The sequence below is a fragment of the Macaca mulatta genome, chromosome 9 (assembly GCF_049350105.2).
Source record: "Macaca mulatta isolate MMU2019108-1 chromosome 9, T2T-MMU8v2.0, whole genome shotgun sequence".
In the NCBI taxonomy this organism is placed as follows: Eukaryota; Metazoa; Chordata; class Mammalia; order Primates; family Cercopithecidae; genus Macaca; species Macaca mulatta.
The window spans coordinates 91,659,456-91,683,296 of record NC_133414.1 but is presented as its reverse complement, the minus strand read 5'-3'; the positions used below and the strand labels follow the sequence as shown (position 1 = coordinate 91,683,296).

General features: G+C 36.6%; 1 protein-coding gene across 4 annotated transcripts in view; it reads right to left on the bottom strand.

Annotated features, from left to right (window-relative positions):
- Window positions 1–959: 959 nt before the first annotated feature.
- IPMK (inositol polyphosphate multikinase) overlaps window positions 960–23,841 on the bottom strand; it is an 84,629-nt gene continuing 61,747 nt past the window's right edge. For 3 of the 4 annotated variants that reach the window (XM_015147591.3, XM_077946736.1, XM_077946737.1), the window contains exons 5-6: window positions 8,448–8,529; window positions 3,444–6,146 (exon numbers count right to left, since the gene is read on the bottom strand). In XM_015147591.3, the coding sequence (XP_015003077.1) occupies window positions 5,524–6,146; window positions 8,448–8,529 (705 nt within the window). In that variant the 3' untranslated portion in view covers window positions 3,444–5,523. Of the gene's footprint in view, window positions 6,147–8,447; window positions 8,530–23,841 lie in introns of all 4 variants that reach the window. The other variant, XM_015147592.3, reaches the window with a different exon arrangement.

The window sequence follows — 23,841 nt, the reverse complement described above, 5'->3', positions numbered from 1 at the left end:
ATTTAAACAAAATCCTCACGTGATTATTTTTACTTACAATTATTTTCACTTTTTATTCTTTCTCTTTAGCTTTTATTTAGTCTTTACACTTAGCTATAACTTGGGGACTGTGGCAGTGGGGTTCCATGGTTTTTTGTTTTGTTTTGTTTTTAGCAGTTAAGCAGCCTATCTTAATCAGGAGGGAAAAAACTACTACATCACATAGTATTGCTCCTCCTCATAGCATTCACAAAGAAGCAGGCATTAAGGTGGAATTCAATACAACCACCTTTAGCACTACGATCTTATAAATTACACTCTCTTCTTCCTCTTGCATGCTATTAGAATGACTTCTCTATCTTTACAACCCTGCTGGATATTGAAAAGTCAATCATAATTCCACTACTTTATCCCACATCAACATGTTTTCTTCTCTTTCAGTCAGTATATGTCTTGATAATAGGTACTGAATCCTTTTTAACTTTTTAAAATCTCCAAAGCAAGATATAGTGCCTGGAAAACCAGTAGGTGTTCAACAGTACCCTCTTTTTAACTAATAATGAAAAGAATAACTTGGTCACTAATTCCTGAAATTTCAAATACACGCAAAAACAAAAACAAAAACAAAAAACTTACCTACTTAAGCTTAAGTTATTGCATTTTCATAGCCATATCAATTTGTTTCTCCTATGGCCCACTTCTCCTTCTAGGTTGATTCTAAAGATTTTAGTTTATGTGATAGAAAATATAAATATCCATGGAAAACTTTAAATATTTTATCATTTCCAATATGTACGCTTAAAAAAAAATCCCTTCTCCAATTTGTCTGAAATTAGGGAATTTCTATTGATGCACTTTGTCATCTTTGATTCCCCAATGATTCCTGTAGTTTCTGATACATAACATTCAAATATCTGTTGAATGAATGAGTTATTTTTAAACCACCATGTTCGTTAGCATGTTACAATTAATGAAAAAAGTTCCAATGCAAAACATTTTAATAGGTTGTCAAATATACAGTTATTAGAATTATGTAAATATCACTTATAAAAATTGGTATATCACATTAGATGATTCTATAAAATAAAAACACAAATCACACATTGACAATAACCCCTGCAGTCCAAGTATACTCCCACAATAGTACAAATTACAAACACATTAAAAAAAAAAACCCTAAAGACATTTATACATTTAAACCAAAGTAACTGTGACTAGACTAAATACATTCATTCATCAAGTACAATAAATTTAGCATTGTTGCTCATAGTCACTAATAACACAATTTTAGGTGCAATTTCACATGCTTTCATAAATCTTCCAGTACAGTTCCCATAGTAAAGTGTCTTTGTGCACGCCATTTTCATTTATATGCAGGTGCATCATACATCATACTTAAAACTATTTCACTTCACAAATTGTTAATATATATTTTAAGTGGACAGTAGGTAAAAAATTTAAACCTCAATGATGACAAAATCTAAAATTAAAGAAAAGTCTTGAAAGCCTATAGTGACTTGTTTACTTGCATGAATAATATTTTCACTTAGTACAGGCTATTAATATAAGTAATGAGAACTTAAATATTAACTCAAAAAAAGATAGAGGCTCCAAACTTTTCTAAGAAATTAATGCATTTTCAAAGTAATAATATAATCAGTCTGTAAGTCAAAAGTAATTTCATATTCATTGCCAAATTTAAAATAACAGTGATGTTAAGATTGAGGCCTAAAACTGTTGTACTAAATTGTAAAATACAGGAAAGATGCAGCTCATTTGCTTGGGAATATGTAATGGAATGTTTCTCAGAGCAATGTTTATGTTAAACATTACTTTAAATGGACAGTCTAAATAAATGTACCTTTGCCAGCAAGGAAAGTGAAAAATTAAGGCTTTTTTATGCTATCTGTAACTACTACCCAAACTTAAATAGAGGTTACAATACTGCAAAATATTACTTCTCACTTCAACTATTGTTAGTTGCTTCATTTCAACCCCATACTTATTATTTAGATGCCTATTTTTCTATATCTCTATTTTAATTAAGTCCCCAATCCCACCCTATCCAAAGAGAATGCTGAAAATGGTTAGGACCTTATCTGTTTGGTTCACAGTTGTAATACTGGGGGCTAAAAATGCTTAACACATGGCATAAATCCAAGAAATATTTTTGAATGAACTAAGAAGCCTGGCCTCCAAAGACAACCCTACTTGTTTTTCCAAAGCAATAACAGATAATTGTTACCTCTTTAGATAATCAGATTGACAATTATTCAAAAGGAATAGATGTTTCCTAGGCTATGAAAACATCAAAAACATGTAATAGAAAGGATAACTGAGGGTACAAACGTATCAAATCAAGACTAAAGGCACCAGAGCAAAAAGGTAAGCATTGTAAACATTTTTTAAAGCAAAACAAGTTTTAACGTGTAAATGTCAAACTAGTAAGAGAAAATGTACTAAAATGATGACAATGCTTTACCATAGTAGACACAATTCCTGTAATTTCACAAACAGAATTCTTTCGTTGTTCTATCGTTTTCTTTCATCCTACATCTTCTACAATATTCCAACCCCTAGAAACAAATGTATTTTCAGTTGTGTGAAACAAAAAATTGCAACTGAAGGGTCTACGGAAATTCCTTTTTCTTAAATGATGTTATAAATTTGATACACAGACTTGATAGACATAAGAACATCATCTTGGAAATCATAAAATACTAAATTATGCTCAATCAAAATACAGACAAAGCTTCTTCAGTTGAACAGTTTAGAGCCCCATAAGAGCAAATTGTAGTGTAAAGAAGAAAAGTAAGTACAATCTTTCCAGACGCACGAAACAAAGAATAATGAATACTGAGTTGAAATACCACAAGCTCCACATTAGAGCCATTTAATATACACATTTTCATAACTGTTTCTTGAAAAACTATTTAGATAAAATATTTAGCATTTATCATTGATTTTAATTTACTTGAATCTATGCAATGTCCATCCATATTAAAATATCAATTAATGTAAATACTTTATTACAAAACTATTATACAATTTAAATTTTTATTAGAGAAAGGTATTATTCACATCCACAATTTCTTAAAGTCCTTTTTAAATGAGTGTATTCCATAAGAAATACACTAAAATCATTACTTATGTTTCATAGGGAAAAAAACTATGAGAATCCTATTTACCCAAACTATATCCCTAATATGCTTATTTCTTAAGCCTTTACATGTTCAAATATGCTTGTTGAATAGTGATCATTCATCCCCACAGTGGTAAATTTCAGCATAACATTAAGTGACTGAGAGAGACTAAAATAGTCACATGTAGATTAGATAAACAGATACTTATTCTGTTATACCTAAGCTTTCTTATAAAGCAACACAAAATGAGCACTGGATAACAATAACAAATGTAAACAAACAGAATTAAATGTTAATCCCTTCCCTGAAAAACAACAGATAAGAGGGCTTCTTGCTTTATTAAAAACAAAACGATCTATTTTATCAAAAGGGTAAGACATTGATTTTACAAAATTATATTTCCAAATACAGATAAAAAAAAATCTTGAACAGTTAATTCAGATTTTATTGAGCTAAAATGTGCAAAAATCTGATAATACTTAAGTGTATTAAATTCATTGTACATAGGTTGATATAATCCCATACATAAAAAGCCTCAGTATCTTGTTAAGATTCAAAATAGTGTTTAATTATCTGAACTTAAGATTTATTGAACCACTATCCAAATAACAACAAAATCCATATTGTAAAAGAAAAAAGTAAAACTAAAAATTTTCTGATTATCACTTGAAATTCATTCCCATTAAAACATAAAACTATAGCCAATATCCATTTGAAAAGTGAAGAAAAATTGGAAGTCCCCGTGATAATTACACCAATTCTAAATAAAAAATTAAAATCAAATTTTGCTATTACAAAATGCATGTGATTTTAGGTTATTCAGGTTTAATAGATTTACTAAGGATAGAGTTCATAGAGCATTTAGTTGGTACTTCTGTTTGTACTCAGGTATTTGCAAAGTACCCCCAGAAAAGGCTGAGAAGGTAAAATAAACATAAAATTGTGAAATTTTCTCCACACCACAACAAAGGCGCTCAGATTTAAAAATTCAATTTGTAACTCTAGAAGAAAAAGAGGAGAAACAATTTACAACCCCAAAATATTTTCCAGAACTATGACAAAACTGATAACTACCTAGAAATGTTATTAGTGAATCGAAGTGCAAGTAATGACAGCATTAACATCAAATGTATTTGAAGACTCAAAGTTTTAAATGTTTTCAATGACAAACAACTAGTTGATTTTTTTTAAGGTGGTGGGTGTGAAACAAAGATAATACAAATCTAATTTTTCCGGGAACAGTAGCACTGCTCCTGTCCCCATGAAATTAAGTTATAATTTCACCATTCAACATAATATAAAACTGTTTTGATTAAGAGTGAAATAGAAGCATGAATATAGATACGCACCAAACCCTATATTAGGGACTAATTTACACATGGTATTTTGATAACAACCTAATTAGATACTGTCTTTCATTGCTTACTATAATTCTGAGAAACTGCTTTTAACAACATTTACACTACTGCTTAACTAAATGGGGACACAAAAATACATAAATTTTTAAAGAAAAAATTCAAGTTATTTAGAGGAGAAATAAAACTTCAATTATTTACTTTTTTGAAGCTGCATTTAGATACAAAGGTATATGGTTTACGATACTTTTCACAATGTAATAAATTTATATTCCAATTTTCTCATGAATTTTCGATTGTAAAAGAAAATATTTTGTTCCTTGAAAATAACATCTCTCTTCCCCTAACCCAGGTAAGAACAATTAGTGTGCCCTTAATTTCAAGACTTTGTTGTTGTCATCCATGTCAATTGTCTTTTTCATGAAGTATAGTATTTTGAGAGAGAGATGTAAAAATTAAAGAGAAAATCTGCTTTTGGAATGCAACGATTCTAAATCATTTCACTAAGAAGCACCCTTTGACACACTGGTCTGAACTTTTAATATAAAACCTAAACAGTACTTATTTCTGAAGTAGAATTTTCTCCAGTTTTAGTAACTTCATACATAGCAATACTAAGGACATCAACCTGTGCTTTTGAGATTTTGATAGGTGTTCTAATAACGTAATATTTTAGATATGGCTCATTGTCAAGGCTGGGTGGACAGAGATTTCATGAACTGGCTACAGAAAGCTAACTAAACTCTTAATGACTGAATAATGGTTTGCATTTTGCTTGAGCCAAAAAAGATGTTTAAGCCATGTACCACCACATTCCCTGCTTAACATTCCTAAGTTTCTTTATTCTTCATAGTTTTCTAATGAACAAATAATTAGTTTTCCTGAGTAAGATTATAAAAAAGTTAACCTTTCTTCCAAAAGTATAAAGACAAATAAAATGTCGACTCACAATACAAATTTTTTACACAGCATTACAGGTGCAGAGATATTGACTGCTCCTCTTCACTATGATTGGCCCACCCTTTAAAAAGACTGTAACAGAGAATTCAATTGTCTAAAATACTTCGAAGTACAGAAATTAAATGCTTTAGCCCATAAACATATCCCTCATCTATTGTGTTGCTAGGGAACACATGAGCAAAATCTATCATTCGCACTTCTACTTCAGCGATCTCTTGGCAACCAGTGGGAAGATGGTAGAAAACTTTTTCCAGTTGGGAAAGTACATTTCCATTTAAATGTTCCTGTGACATGCTTTTCCACCCATTGTCTTGCTCCAGATGTTCAACTTTCAATGAAGTCTGACTGTGATGCTTTTTTGTATACATTTTCCTGTGACGAGCATACATCTTGGACAAGCTTTTGCCCACTGAAGCCTCTATTTTTCCATTAGCTGTGGAACTTAACACATGAAAGTTATTATTGTACTCTAGTACTTCTGTGTCTGACAGTTGTCCTTTGGACAAAAACTTTTCTGCCAAAGTTCTGTCATTCAATTTTGTAGTGGTTGGCTGAGATGAACCTTCATAAACAAATAGTAATGAACTTGCGTAAAAGTTAAGCTGCTTCTGGTTTTCAAACCACTGCAGAATTTTCTCAATCTTCTGAATACTGGCAGCAACAGCATCTTTTCTTAAGCAATACCCATTATGAAAAAATCTGGAGACTCCTATAAAAAAGAAAAATATGAGCATTATAATCAAATTATGAAATAACTATTATTTGGGAAGTAAACTCATCACAGAATTCTCCAATATTTTCCCCATCCTCCCTTATAATTAAGTGAACAGTTAATCCTAGAATTCTAAGAATTCTAGTCAGACATAGAAATCTGACCTCAGCTTAATTTTTGGTGAAGATGATCTTACTAGAAAACATTTAAATTACACTAACATGATATGAAATGTCCTATTTAGACAAAAGAAAATTTATTACACTTGACTGATAGTTTACTTCTCTCACTATATTCTCTTAAGAAATAGGATTCCAGGCTGGGTGTGGTGGCTCATGCGTGTAATCCCAGCACTTTGGGAGGCTGAGACGGGCGGATCACGAGGTCAGGAGATCGAGACCGTCCTGGCTAACATGGTGAAACCCCATCTCTACTAAAAATACAAAAAAAAAAAAGAAAATTAGCCAGGCATGGTGGCAGGTGCCTGTAATCCCAGCTACTCGGGAGGCTGAGCAGGAGAATTGTGTGAATGCGGGAGGCGGAGCTTGCAGTGAGCCGAGATCATGCCACTGCACTCCAACATGGGCGACAGAGCTAGACTCCGTCTAAAAAAAAAGAAAAAAGAAAAAAGAAATAGGATTCCAAGACTTGCTCTATTTACTATTGTGAGAAATTTTACAGTAAAATTACTTGTTTGGGCTGGGCACAGTGGCTCACGCCTGTAATCCCAGCACTTTTGGAGACAGAGGCGGGTAGATCACCTGAGGTCAGGAGTTCAAGACCAGCCTGGCCAACATGGTAAAACCTCGTCTCTACTAAAAATACAAAAATTAGGCTTGGTGATGCATGCCTGTACTCCCAGCTACTTGGGAGGCTGAGGCACGAGAATCACCTGAACCTGGGAGGTAGAGGATGCAGTGACCCGAGATCGTGCCACTGCGCTCCAGCCTGGGCAATAGAGCAAGATTGTCTTGGAAAAAAAAAACAAAAAAACTTGTTTGTTAGAATCTCATTTAGAGCTAACTAAAACCTAGAGTCAAATTTAATTATTTTTTAATGGTACCATTACCAAATACCAAACCATAACTCTACTAATTTTCATTTGCTTTCAATAATATTGATTAAGTCAATTGTTCCAAAAAGTTCAGCTTACTTTTGGGAATAGCGCTTTTCCAGGTTAGGTATATTATTGAAAATTGAGACCTTTAAATGTTTTAACCTATCAGATTATTAGGGCTTTTTAAAAACTAGGCCTAGTTTATCATACTTGGGAATTTATAGGTATATATAATTTGATTTCTGCTTTCAAATAACTTGTTTCCCCAATTTGGGACAGAAACTATTAAAAGATACATTCAGGTATGACTAAATTAGTAGCATGGGAAAATATTTTTTAAATAGCCCATCTGAAAGTTATTTTGCTGTTAAGTACTCCAAGGCAAACACTAATTGTTAAGCTCAAGCTATGGATGTTTGCTTTCTATACACAAAGTAAGAATTGTTCTACAAACTTTTTACACTATGCATAAGTTCTTCTCTAACTATCTTAGTATAGCTAAGAATAAACATGTAATATAAAGTTATTTCCAGGAATCTAGGATATTGTTGTTTTTGTAATATCTTGGCCATAAATATTTTAGAAACATACTATATGTATGTTAACAGATTTTATTTAAATCAGTTTAATGCCACTTAATTATTCATTATGAAGAGCTCTAGAAACTTACATAGTTCAACTACACATGGAAAAATTCAATAAAAATACATTACATGCTACAACACATATTTTAAAGTCTCTTATGTAACAAGCAGTTTTAATATACTATGATCTATAACGTTTACTTACAAAATAATTTTATAGACAACCTCTAGTTCCAGTATTGAGCTAGATGGTTGGTACACAGCTGTTCATTATTTTTTTAAGTTATATTAATAAGAAATAAATGAAAATGTAACAGGGCCATTCATAGTCCCATGGTCTTGATGTATTATGAACCAGGGCTTGCGATTAATCCAATTCTGTAAATCTAAGTTTCATTATTTTTTTATTTTATTTATTTATTTATTTATTTTTATTATTATACTTTAAGTTCTAGGGTACATGTGCATAACATGCAGGTTTGTTACATATGTATACTTGTGCCATGTTGCTGTGCTGCACCCATCAACTTGTCAGCATCATTATTTTTTTTAAAAAAATGATTATGAATCAAATCACTTTTCCAAATGACAACTAAAACTGAAATAACTTTAGAATTAACTGTTCAATCATAAAAGCATTAGTTTTTTAATCCTTACCATCTTTTATAGTTTCTTTTGTTAAGCTTCTTCCATAATGCTGATTTTGTGTCTCATAGCTATCGGAATGAACATGATAAACCTGTCAAAAAAAAAAACCAGTGAATATTAAAAAGCTAATACTCCTTGACCATGTGGGGTTTATCCCAGCCACAAGGGTGGCAAAAGATGAAATCTACTCAGGTAATTCATTCTAATAGATTTGAGAAGAAAAAAAAATCGCAGTCATATCAATGGATGCTGAAAAGGCACTTTACAAATTTAACATCCACTACTGATGAAAACTCTTTGTAATATAAGGATAGATGAATATTTCCAATATGATAAAACTATCTACCTCAACCTACCAGGAGTTAGTCTCAAGTTTAAAGGACAGAACTGAAAAAGCACTTCTTTTAAAATACAAGAAGCTTTCACAAAAATATTTTATCACGATGTCTTTTATATTATTATCATCTAATATTCTGGAGTTCCTAGTAAATGCAATTAGAGAGAAAGAAATTAGAGGTATAATAATTTGGAAAGGTGGAGATAAATACTCTGAATATTTGTACACTGGAAAATAAAATTAAAGACAAATACAAATAATAAAATATATGACATGGCATTTGAATACAAATTAGTAAACAGAAAATAAGCTTTCTAAACACAAACAATGCATTAGAAAATGTAATGAAAGAAAAGACCCCATTTATAAAATGTAACCCCCCCAAAACATGAAAATAAGCTAGATAAGTAAAAGATGTATAAGAAGGTATCTTTAAAACATTCCTAAGACACACACCTATGTTCTCAAAAAAGATTCAACATAATAAACTATATCAATTTTCCTTAATCTACAGCTAAAGTGCGATTATAATAAAAATACCAACTCTTTTTTTGGGGGATGGGGAGGGACACAGTCTCTCTCTGTTGCCCAGGCTAGAGTGCAGTGATGTGATCTCGGCTCACTGCAACCCCCGCCTCCAGGATTCAAGTGATTCTTGTGCCTCAGCCTCCAAGTACCTGGGATTACAGGTGCGTGACAACACAGCCAGCTAATTTTTGTATTTTTAGTAGAGGTGAGGTTTCACCATGTTGGCCAGGCTGGTCTCAAACTCCTGGCCTCAAGCAATCCACCCGCCTCAGCCTCCCAAAGTGCTGGGATTACCGGAGTAAGCCACCATGCCCGGCCTCAAAAATTGTTTTTAACCATAAGCCAACTCTAAAGTTCACATATGTAAAAAAAAAAAATTAAAAAAAAAAATAAATAAGATTAATAAGGTGGAACTAACCTTGCCATCCTACCAGATATTAAAACATATTTTAGAATGAAACATACGTGAGAACTTACTATATGAGAATGGGATTTTAAATCAATGGGGAAGGATTATTTATTAAATGGTGTTATTCTGATTAAACAGTGATCAGGAAAAAATAAATTGTATTCATACTTGATAGCATATGTCAGGATAAATTCCAAATGTATCAAAGATTGAAATGATAAAAGGGTCCCTGAAAACATGTAGGAATCCTTGAGTAACTGATAATAACTAGGGACGGCATTTCCAACTAAAACTCAGAAATGTCACAGTTGTTTTTTTTTTGGTAGATAGTATTTGTACATACTTATGGGGTACATGTGATATTTTCTTACAGGCATAGAATGTGTAATGATCAAGTGAGAGTATTTAGGGTATTCACCACTACAAATATTTATCATTTCTATGGGTTCACAGTGTTTTTCCCATGCAGAAATCAAAAGAAAAAAAGATTAAAAAAATCATTTGAAATGTATTTGATGAACAAAGGGCAGGTTTACACTTATGGGGGAAAAAACAAGAAACAGAAAGTGTTTAAGGTAGATTTTGTAATAAACATATACAGTATTTGCATGTTTAAAAATATCTCTGGAAGGATATATAGAGAAAAATAACTATAATATCTTGTGTGGAGGCAGACTATGCAACTGTACAGGTACACCTCATTTTATTGTGTTTCACTTCATTGTGCTTTATAAATATACTGCATTATTTACAAATTGAAGGTCTGTGGCAGCTTGAGCAAACCTATTGGCACCACTTCTCCAACAGCATGTGCTCACTTCATGTCTCTGTATTACAATTTGGTAATTTTTGAAATTTTTCAAACTTATTATATCTGTTATGGTGATCTGTGATTAGTGATCTTTGATGTTACTCTTGTGATTATTTTGGGATGTCACGAAGCACACCCACATAAGATGGCAAATTGGATAAATATGTGCGTCTTGACTGCTCCACTGACCAGCTGTTCCCCCATCTCTCTTCCTCTCCTCAGGCCTCCCTATCCCTGAGACACAATAATATTGAAATTAGGCCAATTAATAATTAATAACCCTCCAATGAATAATTAATAACCCTCCAACGGCCTCTAAGTGTTCAATGAAAGGAAATGTCACGTTTCTCACTTTAAATCAAAAGCTAAAAAGTGATTAACTTAGTAAGGAAGGCATTTTGAAAGCAAAGACAGGCCTAAAACTAGGCCTCTTGTACCAAACAGCCAAGCTATGAATGCAAAGAAAAAGCTCTTGAAGGAAATTCAGAGTGCTAACTACAGTAAACACACAAATGATAAGAAAGTGAAACAGCCTGACTGCTAATATGAAGAAAGTTTTAGTGGTCTGGATAGAAGACCAAATCAGCCACAACATTACCTCAGGCCAAAGCCTAATCCAGGATAAGACTCTTTTCAACTGTATTAAGGCTGAGAGTCACCATGAGGAAGCTGCAGAAGAAAAACGCAAAGCTAGCAAATGCTGGTTCATAGATCCTAGCAGAAGTTTATGGAAAGATGTTGTTTTTAACCTAAAATGCAAGGTGAAGCAGAAAGTGCTGTTGTAGAAGCTACAGCAACTTATCCAGAAGACAACTGATGAAGGTATCTACCCCAAACAACAGATTCTCAATGTAGATGAAACAGCCCTCTATTGAAAAAAATGCCACCTAGGGTTTTCATAGCTAGAGATAAGAAGTCAGTATCTGCTTCAAAGCTTCAAAGGACAGGCTAACTCTCTTGTTAGGGGCAAATGCAGCTGGTGACTTTAAGTTGAAGCCAATACTCACTCATTTGTCCTAGAGCCCTTAAGAATTATGCTGAATCTCCCAGCTCTTTCGGAGGCTGAGATGGGAGGATTGCTTGAGACCAGAGGACAACTTGAGGCAAGGAGCTCAAGAACAGCCTGAGCATCATAGTGAGACTCCGTCTCTACAAAAAATTTAAAAATTAGTTGGGTGTGGTGGAACATGCCTGTAGTCCCAGCTACTCGAGAGGCTGAGGTGGGAGGATGGCTTGAGCCCAGGAGTTGGGGGCTACAGTGAGCTATGATTATGCCACTGGACTCCAGCGCAGGCCAAGACCCTGTCTCAAAAAAAAAAAGTGCTGAATCTACTCTGCCTGGGCTCAAAGCCTGGATGACAGCACATCTGTTTATAGCATGGTTTACTCAATATTTTCAGCCAACCATTGAGAACTACTACTCAGAAAAAAAGATTCCTTCCAAAATATTACTGCTCATTGACAGTGCACCTGGTCACCTAACAAGAGCACTGATGATGTACAAGGAGATTAATGTTGTTTGCATGCCTGCTAACAACATTCCTTTTGCAGTTCTATGGATCAAGGAGTAATTTCAACTTTTAAGTTGTATTATTTAAGAAATATATTTTGCAAGGCTACATACAGCTGCCATTGATAGTAATTCCTCTGATGGACTGGGGCAATGTAAATTGAAAAGCTTTTGGAAAGAATTCACCATTCTAGATGGCATAAAGAAGATTCGAGATTCCTGGGAGGAGGTCAAAATATCAACATTAACAGGAGTTTGGAAGAAGATAATTCCAACCCTCATGGATGACTCTGAGGAGTTCAATTCAAGACTTCAGTGGAGGAGGTAACTGCAGATGTGGTAGAAAGAGCAAGTGAACTAGAATTAAGACTGAAGGCTGTAAGAGGTGACTGAATTGCTGCAAACTCATGATAAACCTTGAATGGATGAACAGTGGCTTGCTTGCTTGTTTTATTGATTGGCTGACTGAGATAGGGTCTCGCTCTGTCACCCAGGCTGGAGGGCAGTGGCACAATCATGGCTCACTCTTGTACTCAAGCAATCCTTCCCACCTCAGCCTCCTGAGTATCTGGGACTACAGGTGTGCGCCACCAAGTCTGGCTAATTTTTGTATTCTTTTGTAGACGGGGTTTCGCCATGTTGCCCAGGCTGGTCTCAAACTCCTGAGCTCTAGCGATCCACCCACCCTGGCCTCCCAAAGTGTTGGGATTACTGGCAGAAGTCACTGCCCCTGGCCTCAGAGTGGCTTCTTATGGATGAGCAAAGAAAGTGGTTTCTTGAGATGGAATCTACTCCTAGTAAAGATGCATTGTTGAAAGCATTGTTGAAATGACATTGTTGAAATGACAATGTTGAAATGCATTGTTGAAATGACAATGAATGATTTAGAATATTACATAAACTTACTTGATAAAGCAGAGGCAGGATCTGAGAGGAGTGACTCCAATTTTGAAAGTTCTACTGTGGGTAAAATTCTATCAAAGAGCATCACATGCTCCAGAGAAACCTTTCATTTAAAAAAGAGTAAATTTATGTGGCAAACTTCATTGCTGTCTTATTTTAAGAAATTGCTGCAGGCACTCCAACCTTCAGCAGCCACTACCTTGATCAATCAGCAGCCACAGGCAAGAGCCTCTACTAGCAAAAGGAAACAACTCACTGAATGCTCAGATAATCATTAGTATTCTTTAGCAATAAGTATTTTTTAATTAAAGCATACACGTTGTTTTTTAAAAAACACAATGCAGCCAGACACAGTGCCTCATGCCTTTAATAATAATGCTCTGGGAGGCCGAGGCAGGAAGATTGCTTGAGCCTAGGAGTTTAAGACCAGCCTGGGCAATATGGCAAGACCCCATCTCTATAAGAAATAAAAAATAAGCCAGGTGTGGTAGCAAAGATATTTGTAATAAAAAGTTAACATTCTCAACCTAAAAACATGTAAATATGTAGAAAAAAGTATCCAATTTTTTTTTTAATGTAAAGAAAACTGAGAAACAGGTGTAGGAGGACAGAATGATAAGCAAAAGCAAGCCTCTGCTTTTCCTGGATTGTACATCACCATATTACTTGCTCATTTTGCGACTTCTTTGCAGAAACTGACAAGCTGATCTTAAAATTCATGTGGAAACGAAAGGGACCCAGAATAGCCAAAACAAATTTGAAAAAGAAGAACAAAGTTGAGGCCAGGTGCAGTGGCTCACACCTGCAATCTCACCACTTTGGGAGGCCAAGGCAGGAGGATCACTTGAGCCCAGGAGTTCAAGACTAGCCTGGGTAACAAAGTGAGACACAGTCTCCACAAAATAACTTAAAAACTAGTTGGGTGTGATGGTGTACACTTGTAGTCTCAGTTACTTGGGAGGCTTAAGTAGGAGGACTGCTTGAGCCCAGTAATTTGAGGCTGCAGTAAGACACGATCATGCTACTGCACTCTAGCCTGGATGACAGAGCAAAGACTCAGTCTCAAAATAAAATAAAATTTTAAAAAGAACAAAATTAGGGGGCCGGGCGCGGTGGCTCAAGCCTGTAATCCCAGCACTTTGGGAGGCCGAGACGGGCGGATCACAAGGTCAGGAGATTGAGACCATCCTGGCTAACATGGTGAAACCCCGTCTCTACTAAAAAAATACAAAAAACTAGCCGGGCGAGGTGGCGGGCGCCTGTAGTCCCAGCTACTCGGGAGGCTGAGGCAGGAGAATGGCGTGAACCCGGGAGGTGGAGCTTGCAGTGAGCTGAGATCCGGCCACTGCACTCCAGCTTGGGTGACAGAGCGAGACTCCGTCTCGGGAAAAAAAAAAAAAAAAAAGAACAAAATTAGAGGACTCATTATTCAAAACTTACTCCAAAGCGACATTAATCAAAGCAGTGTAGTACTTGGCATAAGGATAGACAATATGAAATAATGGAAAACATTTATGGTCAATTTATTTTCAACAAAGGTATCAAGAATATTCACTGGGGGAGTAACAGTCTTATCAACAAATGGTGCTGGGACAACTGGATATCCATATGCAAAAGAATGAAGTTTGACTCCTTCCTTAAAGCATACAAAAAATTTAATTAAAATGTATCATAAATCTCAATGCAAGAGATAAAATTACAACATTCTTACAAGAAAAATAGGAGTAAATATTGATGAGTTTGGGTTAGGCAATGGTTTCTTAGATTTTACACCAAAAGCCAAGGTAACAACAACAACAACAAAAAAGCAAATTGGACTTCAAAACTAAAAATTTGGAGGCTTCAACAAATACTATAACATAAAGACAATCAGATTAGAAAAAATATTTGCAAATCAAAAGTTTGATGGATTTATATACAAGTCAATAATTAAAAACAAAATGTCTGAATAGACATTTTCCCAAAGAAGACATATGTAGTCAATAATATTGCACACAAAAAGATGCTGAACATCATTAATCATTAGAGAAAGGCAAATCAAACCACAAGGAGATGCTACTTGACACCTACTAGGATGGCTTATAGCATAAAAACAAAAAGGAACAAAGGTTTCAAGAATGTGGAGAAAATGGAACCATCATGAATTGCTGGTGGGAATGTAAAATGAATAGTGAAGACACCATATGTTCTCACTTACAAGTGGAAACTAAGGTATGAGTAAACAAAGGCATACAGAGTAATATAATGGACTTTAGACACTTGGAAGGAGAAGAGTGGGAAGGGTGGCTAGGGATTAAAAAACCTACATATTAGGTACAATGTACGCTACTCAGGTGATGAATACACTAAAATCTTAGCATTTACCACTACATAATTCATCCATGTAACAATAACAACAAAAAACTATACCCCAAAACCTACTTAAATAATTTTTTGAAAAATTAAATAACTAAAGAAAACGGTGAAGTCACTTTGGAAAAATACTTTGGCAGTTTCTCAAAAAGTTAAACATAAACTTAACCCTAGGACCTACCAATTTCACACATAAGAATCTACCTGAGAGAAATAAAATATATACCTGCACAGAAATGTGTATACAAATGTTCATAACAGTTATTAGTAGCCAAAAAGTAAAAACAACCCAAAGTCCATCAATGAATGAATGGATAAACAAAATGCGGTATATCCATATAATAGAATATTATTTGGCAATAAAAAACAAAGTACTGACTTATATGACATGGGTGAACTTTAAAAACATGAAACTAAATGAAAGAAGACAGTCACAAAATACCACACGTTGTACTGTACAATTCGATTTATATGAATTGTCCAGAAGCCGCAAATCCGTAGAGATAGAAAATAGATTAGTGGTTCCCTAGGGACAGGGAGTTTGGAAGGAAATTGGTAGGGACTGCTAATGCATATGAAGTTTTTTGCAGAAGTGATAAAAATATTGTAAGTTGAATGTGGTGACAGTTGCCCAAGTCTATGAATTGACTAAAACCAGTGAACTGTATACTTTAAATAATTAACAGAATGTTATGTAAATGACATATCACTAAAGCCATCATAAAAAAATAAACCTCTTTAAGGAATAAAACTTCTATTTATGTCTAGGGAAACAATATATCCCAGTAGAGCGAAATCATACAATACCTTATTTGCTTATCCTGTTTATGTACCCTAAAGGTAATGCAAACCCAAAGAAGAGTTTACTATTGTTATTATTTTATTTCAATAGCTTTTGGGGAACAGGTGGTTTTTTGTTACACGAATAAGTTCTTCAGTGGTGATTTCTGAGATCTTGGTGCACCTGTCACCCAAGCAGTGTACATTTTACTGAATGTGTGGTCTTATCCCTCACCCGCGTCCTACCCTTCCTCAAGTTCCCAAAGTCCATTAATCTCATTCTTATGCTTTTGCATCCTCAAAGCTTAGCTCCCACTTGTGCAAGCATACAGTATTTGGTTTTCCATTCTTGAGTTCACTTAGAATAATTGTCTCCAACTCCATTCAAGTTGCTGCAAATGCCATTATTTCATTCCTTTTTATGGCTGAGTAATATTCCATCGTGTATATTTCTTTATCCATTCATTGGTTGACGGGCATTTAGATGGGTTCCATATTTTTGCAACTGTGAATTCTACCACTATAAACATGCGTATGCAAGTGTCTTTTTCATATAACAACTTCTTTTTCTTTGGGTAGATACCCAGTAGTGGGATTGCTAGGTCGAATGAGTTCTACTTTTAGTTCTTTTTTTTTTTTTTTTTTTTTGAGATGGAGTCTCGCTCTCGCCCAGGCTGAAGTGCAGTGGCGCAATGTCAGCTCACTGCAAGCTCTGTCTCTTGGGTTCACGCCATTCTCCTGCCTCAGCCTCCTGAGTAGTTGGGACTACAGGTACCCGCCACCATGCTTGGCTAATTTTTTGTATTTTTAGTAGAGACGGGGTTTCACCGTGTTAGCCAGGACGGTCTCGATCTCCTGACCTCGTGATCCACCCACCCCGGCCTCCCAAAGTGCTGGGATTACAGGCATGAGCCACCGCGCCCGGCCTACTTTTAGTTCTTTAAGGGATCTCCATACTGTTTTCCATAGTGGTTATATTAGTTTACATTCCCACCAGCAGTATAAAAGTTTTCCCTTTTCAACACATCCATGCCAACATCTGTTATTTTTTGATTTTTTAGTTATTGCCATTCCTACAGGAGTAAGGTGGTATTCCCTTGCAGTTTTAATTTGCATTTCTCAATTAGTGATGTTGAGCATTTGTTCATATGTGTGTTGGCCATTTGTATATCTTCTTTTCAGAATTGTCTATGCCCTTTGCTCACTTTTTGAAGGGATTATTTGCTTCTCGCTTGCAGATTTCTTTGAATTCCTTGTAGATTCTAGATAGTAGTCCTTTGTCAGATGCACAGTTTGCAAACATTTTCTCCAAATCTGTGGGTTGTCTGTTTACTCTGCTGATTATTTATTTTGCTGTGCAGAAGCTTTTAATTAGGTCCCATTTATTTATTTTTGTTTTTGTTGCATTTGCTTTTGGATTCTTGGTCATAAATTCCTTGCCTAAGCCAACTGTAGAAGAGTATTTCCAATGTTATCATCTAGAATTTTTATAGTTTCAGGTATTAGATTTAAGTCTTTGATCCATCTTGAATAGATTTTTGTATAAAGTGAGAGATGAGGATTCAGTTTCATTCTTCTACATGTGACTTGCCAATTATGCCAGAACCATTTGTTAGACAGGGTGTCCTTTACCCAATTTATGTTTTTGCATGCTTTGTTGAAGATCAGTTGATTGTAAGTATTTGGCTTTATTTCTGGATTCTCTATTCTGTTCCACTGGTCTATGTGCCTATTTTTATACCAGTACCATGCTGTTTTGGTAACTATACCCTTGCAGTGTAGTTTGTAGTCGGGTAATGTGATGCCTAGAGATTTGTTCTTTTTGTTTAGTATTTCTTTGGCTATATGGACTCTTTTTTGGTTCCATATAAATTTTAGCTTTTTTTTTTCTTTTTTCTTTTTGTAGTTCTGAGAAGAATGATGATGGTATTTTGATGAGCATTGCATTGAATCTTTTGGCAGTATGTTTGTTTTTGGCAGTATGGTCGTTTTCACAATATTGACTCTACTCATTCATGAGCATGGGATGTGTTTCAATTTCTTTGTGTTATCTATGATTTCTTTCAGCAGTGTGTTGTAGTTTTCCTTGTAGAAATCTTTCACCTCCTTGGTTAAGTATATTCCTAAGTACTTTTATTTTTTATTTTGTGGCTGTTGCAAAAGAGATTTAAGTTCTTGATTTGATTCTCAGCTTGGTAGTTGTTGGTGTATAGCAGTTTGTGTACACAGATTTTGTATCCTGAAACTTTACTGAATTCATTTCTCAGATCTAGGAACTTTCTGGATAAGTCTCTAGGATTTTCTAGGTATTCAATCATGTCACTGGTGAACAGTGACAGTTTGATTTCCTCTTTACTGATCTGGATGCCCTTTATTTCTTTCTCTTGTCTGACTGCTCTGGCAAGGACCTCCAGTACTATGTTAAACAGAAGTGGTGAAAGTGGGCATCCTTGTCTTGTCCCAGTACTCAGGGGAAATGCTTTCAACTTTTCCCTATTCAGTATGATGATGGCTGTGGGTCTGTCATAGACAGCTTTTATGATTTTGAAGTATGTCCCTCCGATGCCAATTTTGCTCAGGGTTTTTATCATAAAGGCATGCAAGATTCTGTCAAATGATTTTCTGCATCTATTGAGATGATTATATGATTTTTATTTTTAATTCTGTTTATGTGATATATCACATTTATAGACTTGTGTATGTTAAACCATTCCTGCATCCCTGGTATGAAATCCACTTGATCATGGTGTATTATGTTTTTGCTATGCTGTTGGATTTGGTTAGCTAGTATTTTGTTGAGGATTTTTGCATCTATGTTCATCAGGGATATTGGTCTGTAGTTTTCTTTCTTTGTTATGTCCTTTGCTGGTTTTGGTATTAGGGAAATATTGGCTTCACAGAATGATTTAGCGAGGATTCCCTCTTTATCTTATGGAATTTCAGTAAGATTGGTACCAATTCTTCTTTGAATATCTGGTAGAACTCAGCTGTGAATCCATCAGGTCTTGGACTTTTTTTCTTGGTAATTTCTTTATTACTGTTTCAATCTCGCTACTTGTTACTGGTCTGTTCGGAGTTTCTATTTTTTCCTGATTTACTAGGTGAGTTGTACATTTCCAGGAATTTATTCATCTCCTCTAGATTTTCTAGTTTGTGCACATGAAGGTGTTCATAGTAGCCTTGAATGATCTCTTGTATTTCTGCGGTATCAGTTGTAATGTCACCAGTTTTGCTTCTAATTCAGCTTATTTGGATCTTCTCTCTTCTTGGTTAATCTAGCTAATGGTCTATCGATTTTGTTGATCTTTTCAAAGAACCAGCTTTTTGTTTCATTTATATTTTGCATTATTTTTTGTTGTTTCAATTTCATTTAGTTCTGCTCTGATCTTTGTTATTTCTTTTATTCTGCTGGGTTTGGCTTTGGTTTGTTCTGGTTCCCTAGTTCCTTGAGATGTGACATTAGATTGTCTATTTGTGCTCTTTCAGACTTTTTGATGTAGGCATTTAATGCTATGAACTTTACTCTTGGCACTGCTTTTGCTGTATCCCAGAGGTTTTGATAAGTTGTGTCGCTATTATCGTTCAGATTAAAGAATTTTTACACTTCCATCTTGATTTCATTGTTTACACAAAAATCATTCACAAAAATAATTCAAGGGCAGATTGTTTAATTTCCATGTATTTGTGTGGCTTTGAGGTTTCTTTTGGAGTTAATTTCCAATTTTATTCCACTGTGGTCTCAGAAGATACTTGTTATGATTTTGATTTTCTTAAATTTATTGAGACTTGTTTTGTGGCCTATCATATGGTCTATCTTGGAGGATGTTTTGAATGTTTATTCTGCAGTTGTTAGGTAGAATGTTCTGTAAATATCTGTTAAAGTCCATTTGTTCTAGGGTATACTTTAAGTCCATTGTTTCTTTGTTGACTTTCTATCTTGATAACCTGTCGAGTGCTGTCAGTGGAGTACTGAAGTGCCCCACTATTACTGTGTGTTATATCATTTCTTAGGTCTAGCAGTAATTACTTTATGAATTTAGGAGCTCCAGTGTTAGGTGCATATATATTTAGGATTGTGATGATCTTTTTGCAATGAATTTCCTAGGACTTCTTTGAGCTTCCTGTAATTGATGTCTAGATCTCTAGCAAGGCCAGAGAAGTTTTCCTCAATTATTTCCTCAGATAAGTTTTCCAAACTTTTAGATTTCTCTTCTTTAGGAAGACCAATTATTCTTAGGTTTGGCCATTTAACATAAACCCAAATTTCTTGGAGGTTTTGTTCTTTTTTTTTTTTTTTTTTTTTTTGAGATGGAGTTTTGCTTTGTCAGCCAGGCTGGAGTGCAGTGGTGTGATCTTGGCTTACTGCAAGCTCTGCCTCCTGGGTTCATGCCATTCTCCTGCCTCAGCCTCCCACGTAGCTGGGACTACAGGCGCCCGCCACCACATGCGGCTAATTTTTTGTATTTTTAGTAGAGATGGGGTTTCATCGTGTTAGCCAGGATGGTCTCGATCTCCTGACCTCGTGATCCGCCCGCCTTAGCCTCCCAAAGTGCTGGGATTACAGGCATGAGCCACCACACCTGGCTCTGTTTTTTAAATTTAAGTTGCTTTTCACCTTTCTCTGGTATCTCCTTGAGTAGCTTAATAATCAGCCTTCAGAATTATTTATATGGCAATTCAGAGATTTCTTCTAGGTTTGGAACCATTGCTAGGGAGCTACTGTGATCTTTGGGGGTGTTATAGAGCCCTGTTTTCGTCATATTACCAGAATTACTTTTCTAATTCCTTCTCATTTGGGTAGACTGCTTCTTCGAATTGTTCTTGAATACATTTTTGATTGGACTTTTTTTTAATTTATTTACTTTTTTTCTCTCTCTCTCTTAAGGATTAGGCTTTAATTTTTATTTTAGTCTAAACTGATTCTTGGTACTTGTAGGGGTAAAGACTCTGTATGATTTCCTTAGTTATAGAGAGTCTTTGTGTGCTGGCTTTCCCCAATGCTGGCTATAGTAGTTATATTATTGGTGGGTGAGTGAGTTCACTGTCTCCTATAGAGTTGGAATGGCAGGGATCTCTTGAAGCTTATCTTGTTCTCTCGTGGTGCATGCTTCATTTATTTAATTTTTTCCTGGTGTTTTATTTCCTAAGTTGATGATTCCAGTTTCAGGCCCATAGAGGAGGTATCCCTGGGTAGGCACCAGGTGTGGCTAAGGCAGGTGAGTAGATGTAATACCCAATGGTGGGCCAAGGTCCCAGCCTTGATGAGGGTAGCTGGGGCGGCTCTCAATTAGATGTGCTGAGGACTTATCAGAGTGAAGAGTGGAAACTACCACAGCTCCCCTGCCAAGTCAGCAGGAAAACTATTTACCTCGCAGCCTCATTCCTATACTAGTGTTTCAGCTATTCAGATTAGACAAGCACCTCTTTTCATCTATAGGAATGTTGGTATTCCAAACAGGGAATGATTGTGACTGTGCCTCTCGTGCAGGCCTGAATTGGGGGGATGGCTCCTCCTGTCAGGTTGCACTCACCCTGGATTATTCCAGGAGGGCTGTCTGTAGGTGCCTCCATGCTGCATTGCTGTGGGGGATGTCCCAGCTATATCTACAGTGGAGTGCCGGGGAGAACAAGGTGATCACAGTGGCTGCCTGCCTGTTGCAGTGTATGTGCAGACTTTCCCAGCTATGCCTAGCACTGCAATTGTGTCTCTGCTGTGAGAAACTACCCACCAGTGAAAAGATCTGGAACTCAAGGCCTGCTGTTCAGATTCTTTTGTCCCAAAGGGTGATCCTTTGACGTGGTGCTCTCCCCATTCCCCTAGTGATGGGGCTTCCTGAGAGCCAGACGGTAGTGATTGTTATTGTTCTTCTGGGTCTAGCCACTCAGCAGGGCTACCAGGCTCCGGTTTGTGCTGGGGAATGTTTGCCTGTGATGCAATCAGTCTTCAGGTCTCCCAGTCATGGATAACAGCACCTGCTCTTGTGGAGGTGGCAGGGGAGTGATGTCGACTCTGTGAGACTCCCTCAGTGTAGGTAGGTTTAGTGTGCTGGCTTTCTCGAATGCTGGTTATGCTAGCAGTGAAGTTGTCACATGGAAAGACTGAGGACCACTGGTTAGCCAGGGTGTTGGAGGCAGTACCTTTGGTGCTTGTTTTCTCCTTCCTGGGAGCAGAGTTATTCCGTCATGAGTTGCTGTAATGGCCTGAGTTTGTCGGCCTCCAGCCAGGAGGTAGCACTTTCAAGAGAATATTGCAATACTTGCAGTATTGGCAGTAGGATTTGAGCTTGCCCTAAGTTGGCAAGCGGGAAGTATTCTGGTTTCTCACATGATGGGCATTGCCATAAAGCTCCCAAGAGTTTATGTCTTATCAGGGCAGGTAGAGAAAAACCATCAGGTGGGGGTAGGGTTAGGCAGATCTGAGCTCAGACTCTCCTTGGGTGGGGCTTGCTGCAGCCACTGTCGGGGATGGGGGGTGGTTCTCTCAGGCCAATGGGGTTATATTCCAGAGGGACATATTGCTGTCTCTGTCGTGCTATCCAGTTTGCCAGAGAAGTGGGGAATAGCCAGTAGCAAAAGGCCTCACCCAGCTTCCATGCAGTTGGCGAGGCCGGTGTTGCTCCCGCAGTGCATGTTAACAGCTCCAAGTTTAGATCCAGGCAGCCTGCGTGTGAAACATAGACCTGCCCTGGGCCATAAGCTTCCCCACTGAGAAAACAATCATGGCTTTGAGGCCACACCCCTCCTTGTCTACCAACAATGGTGGTGGCTCCTGTGCTCCTATCTGCAGCAGTTCCTATTTGCCCCTGGATTCTGCTCAAGGAAGTTCGTGCCCACTTGAAATTGCCCAGAAATTCAGCTGCAAGCTTCCTTTCACCCAATGACTACTCCCTAATTCTGCTGGCTGCCTTCCCTGAGATCTCATGTGAGATATAGTCAGGGAATGACTTCCCTGGGCTTGCGCTGGAGACTGGGAGTACCTACAAGGTTGTTCCGGCTGTTGCTTATACTTTTACATTTTACGTGGCTCCCTAAATCCATTCCACCTCTAGGTAAGGTTAAATCCTTCTACTGTGATCTGGATTCTCGGATTCACCCAGGGGGTATGTGTTCAGAGGCAGGTTTTCCCCCTTCAAACTTTGGGAACTCACAGTTTTTCACCTGACTCACAGAGTTTGCAGGGATCCTTTCAAAAGATCTGTGAATTCATTTGGTTTTCCTGGTACTTTCCTGTGGTGGTTTTCAGAACGACAGTTCACTTTGTGAATCTCCACACACTGTTCTGTCCATCCACGTGGAAGATGCGCATTAGCCCTGCCTGCCATCCACCATCCTCCTACCATCTGACAGAAGAGTTTTTGAATAGGGAATATCATGATTAGATATACATTCTACAATGTTTAGAGAAAGGATTATAAAATAACAAAACTGAACTTGAGAGACTAGAGTCTGGAGAGGGATAACAGTGATAATGAAACTTGAGAAGTTCAGGAATCAAGATCAGTAGGATTGATGGATGGCTGACAGGTAACAGTGATTACCCGGTTTCTTTCTTTCTTTTTTTTTTTTTTTTTTTTTTTGAGACAGAGTCTCGCTCTGTCGTCCAGGCTGGAGTGCAGTGGCCGGATCTCAGCTCACCGCAAGCTCCGCCTCCCGGGTTTACGCCATTCTCCTGCCTCAGCCTCCCGAGTAGCTAGGACTACAGGCGCCCGCCACCTCGCCCAGCTAGATTTTTGTATTTTTTTTTTTTAGTAGAGACGGGGTTTCACCTGGTTA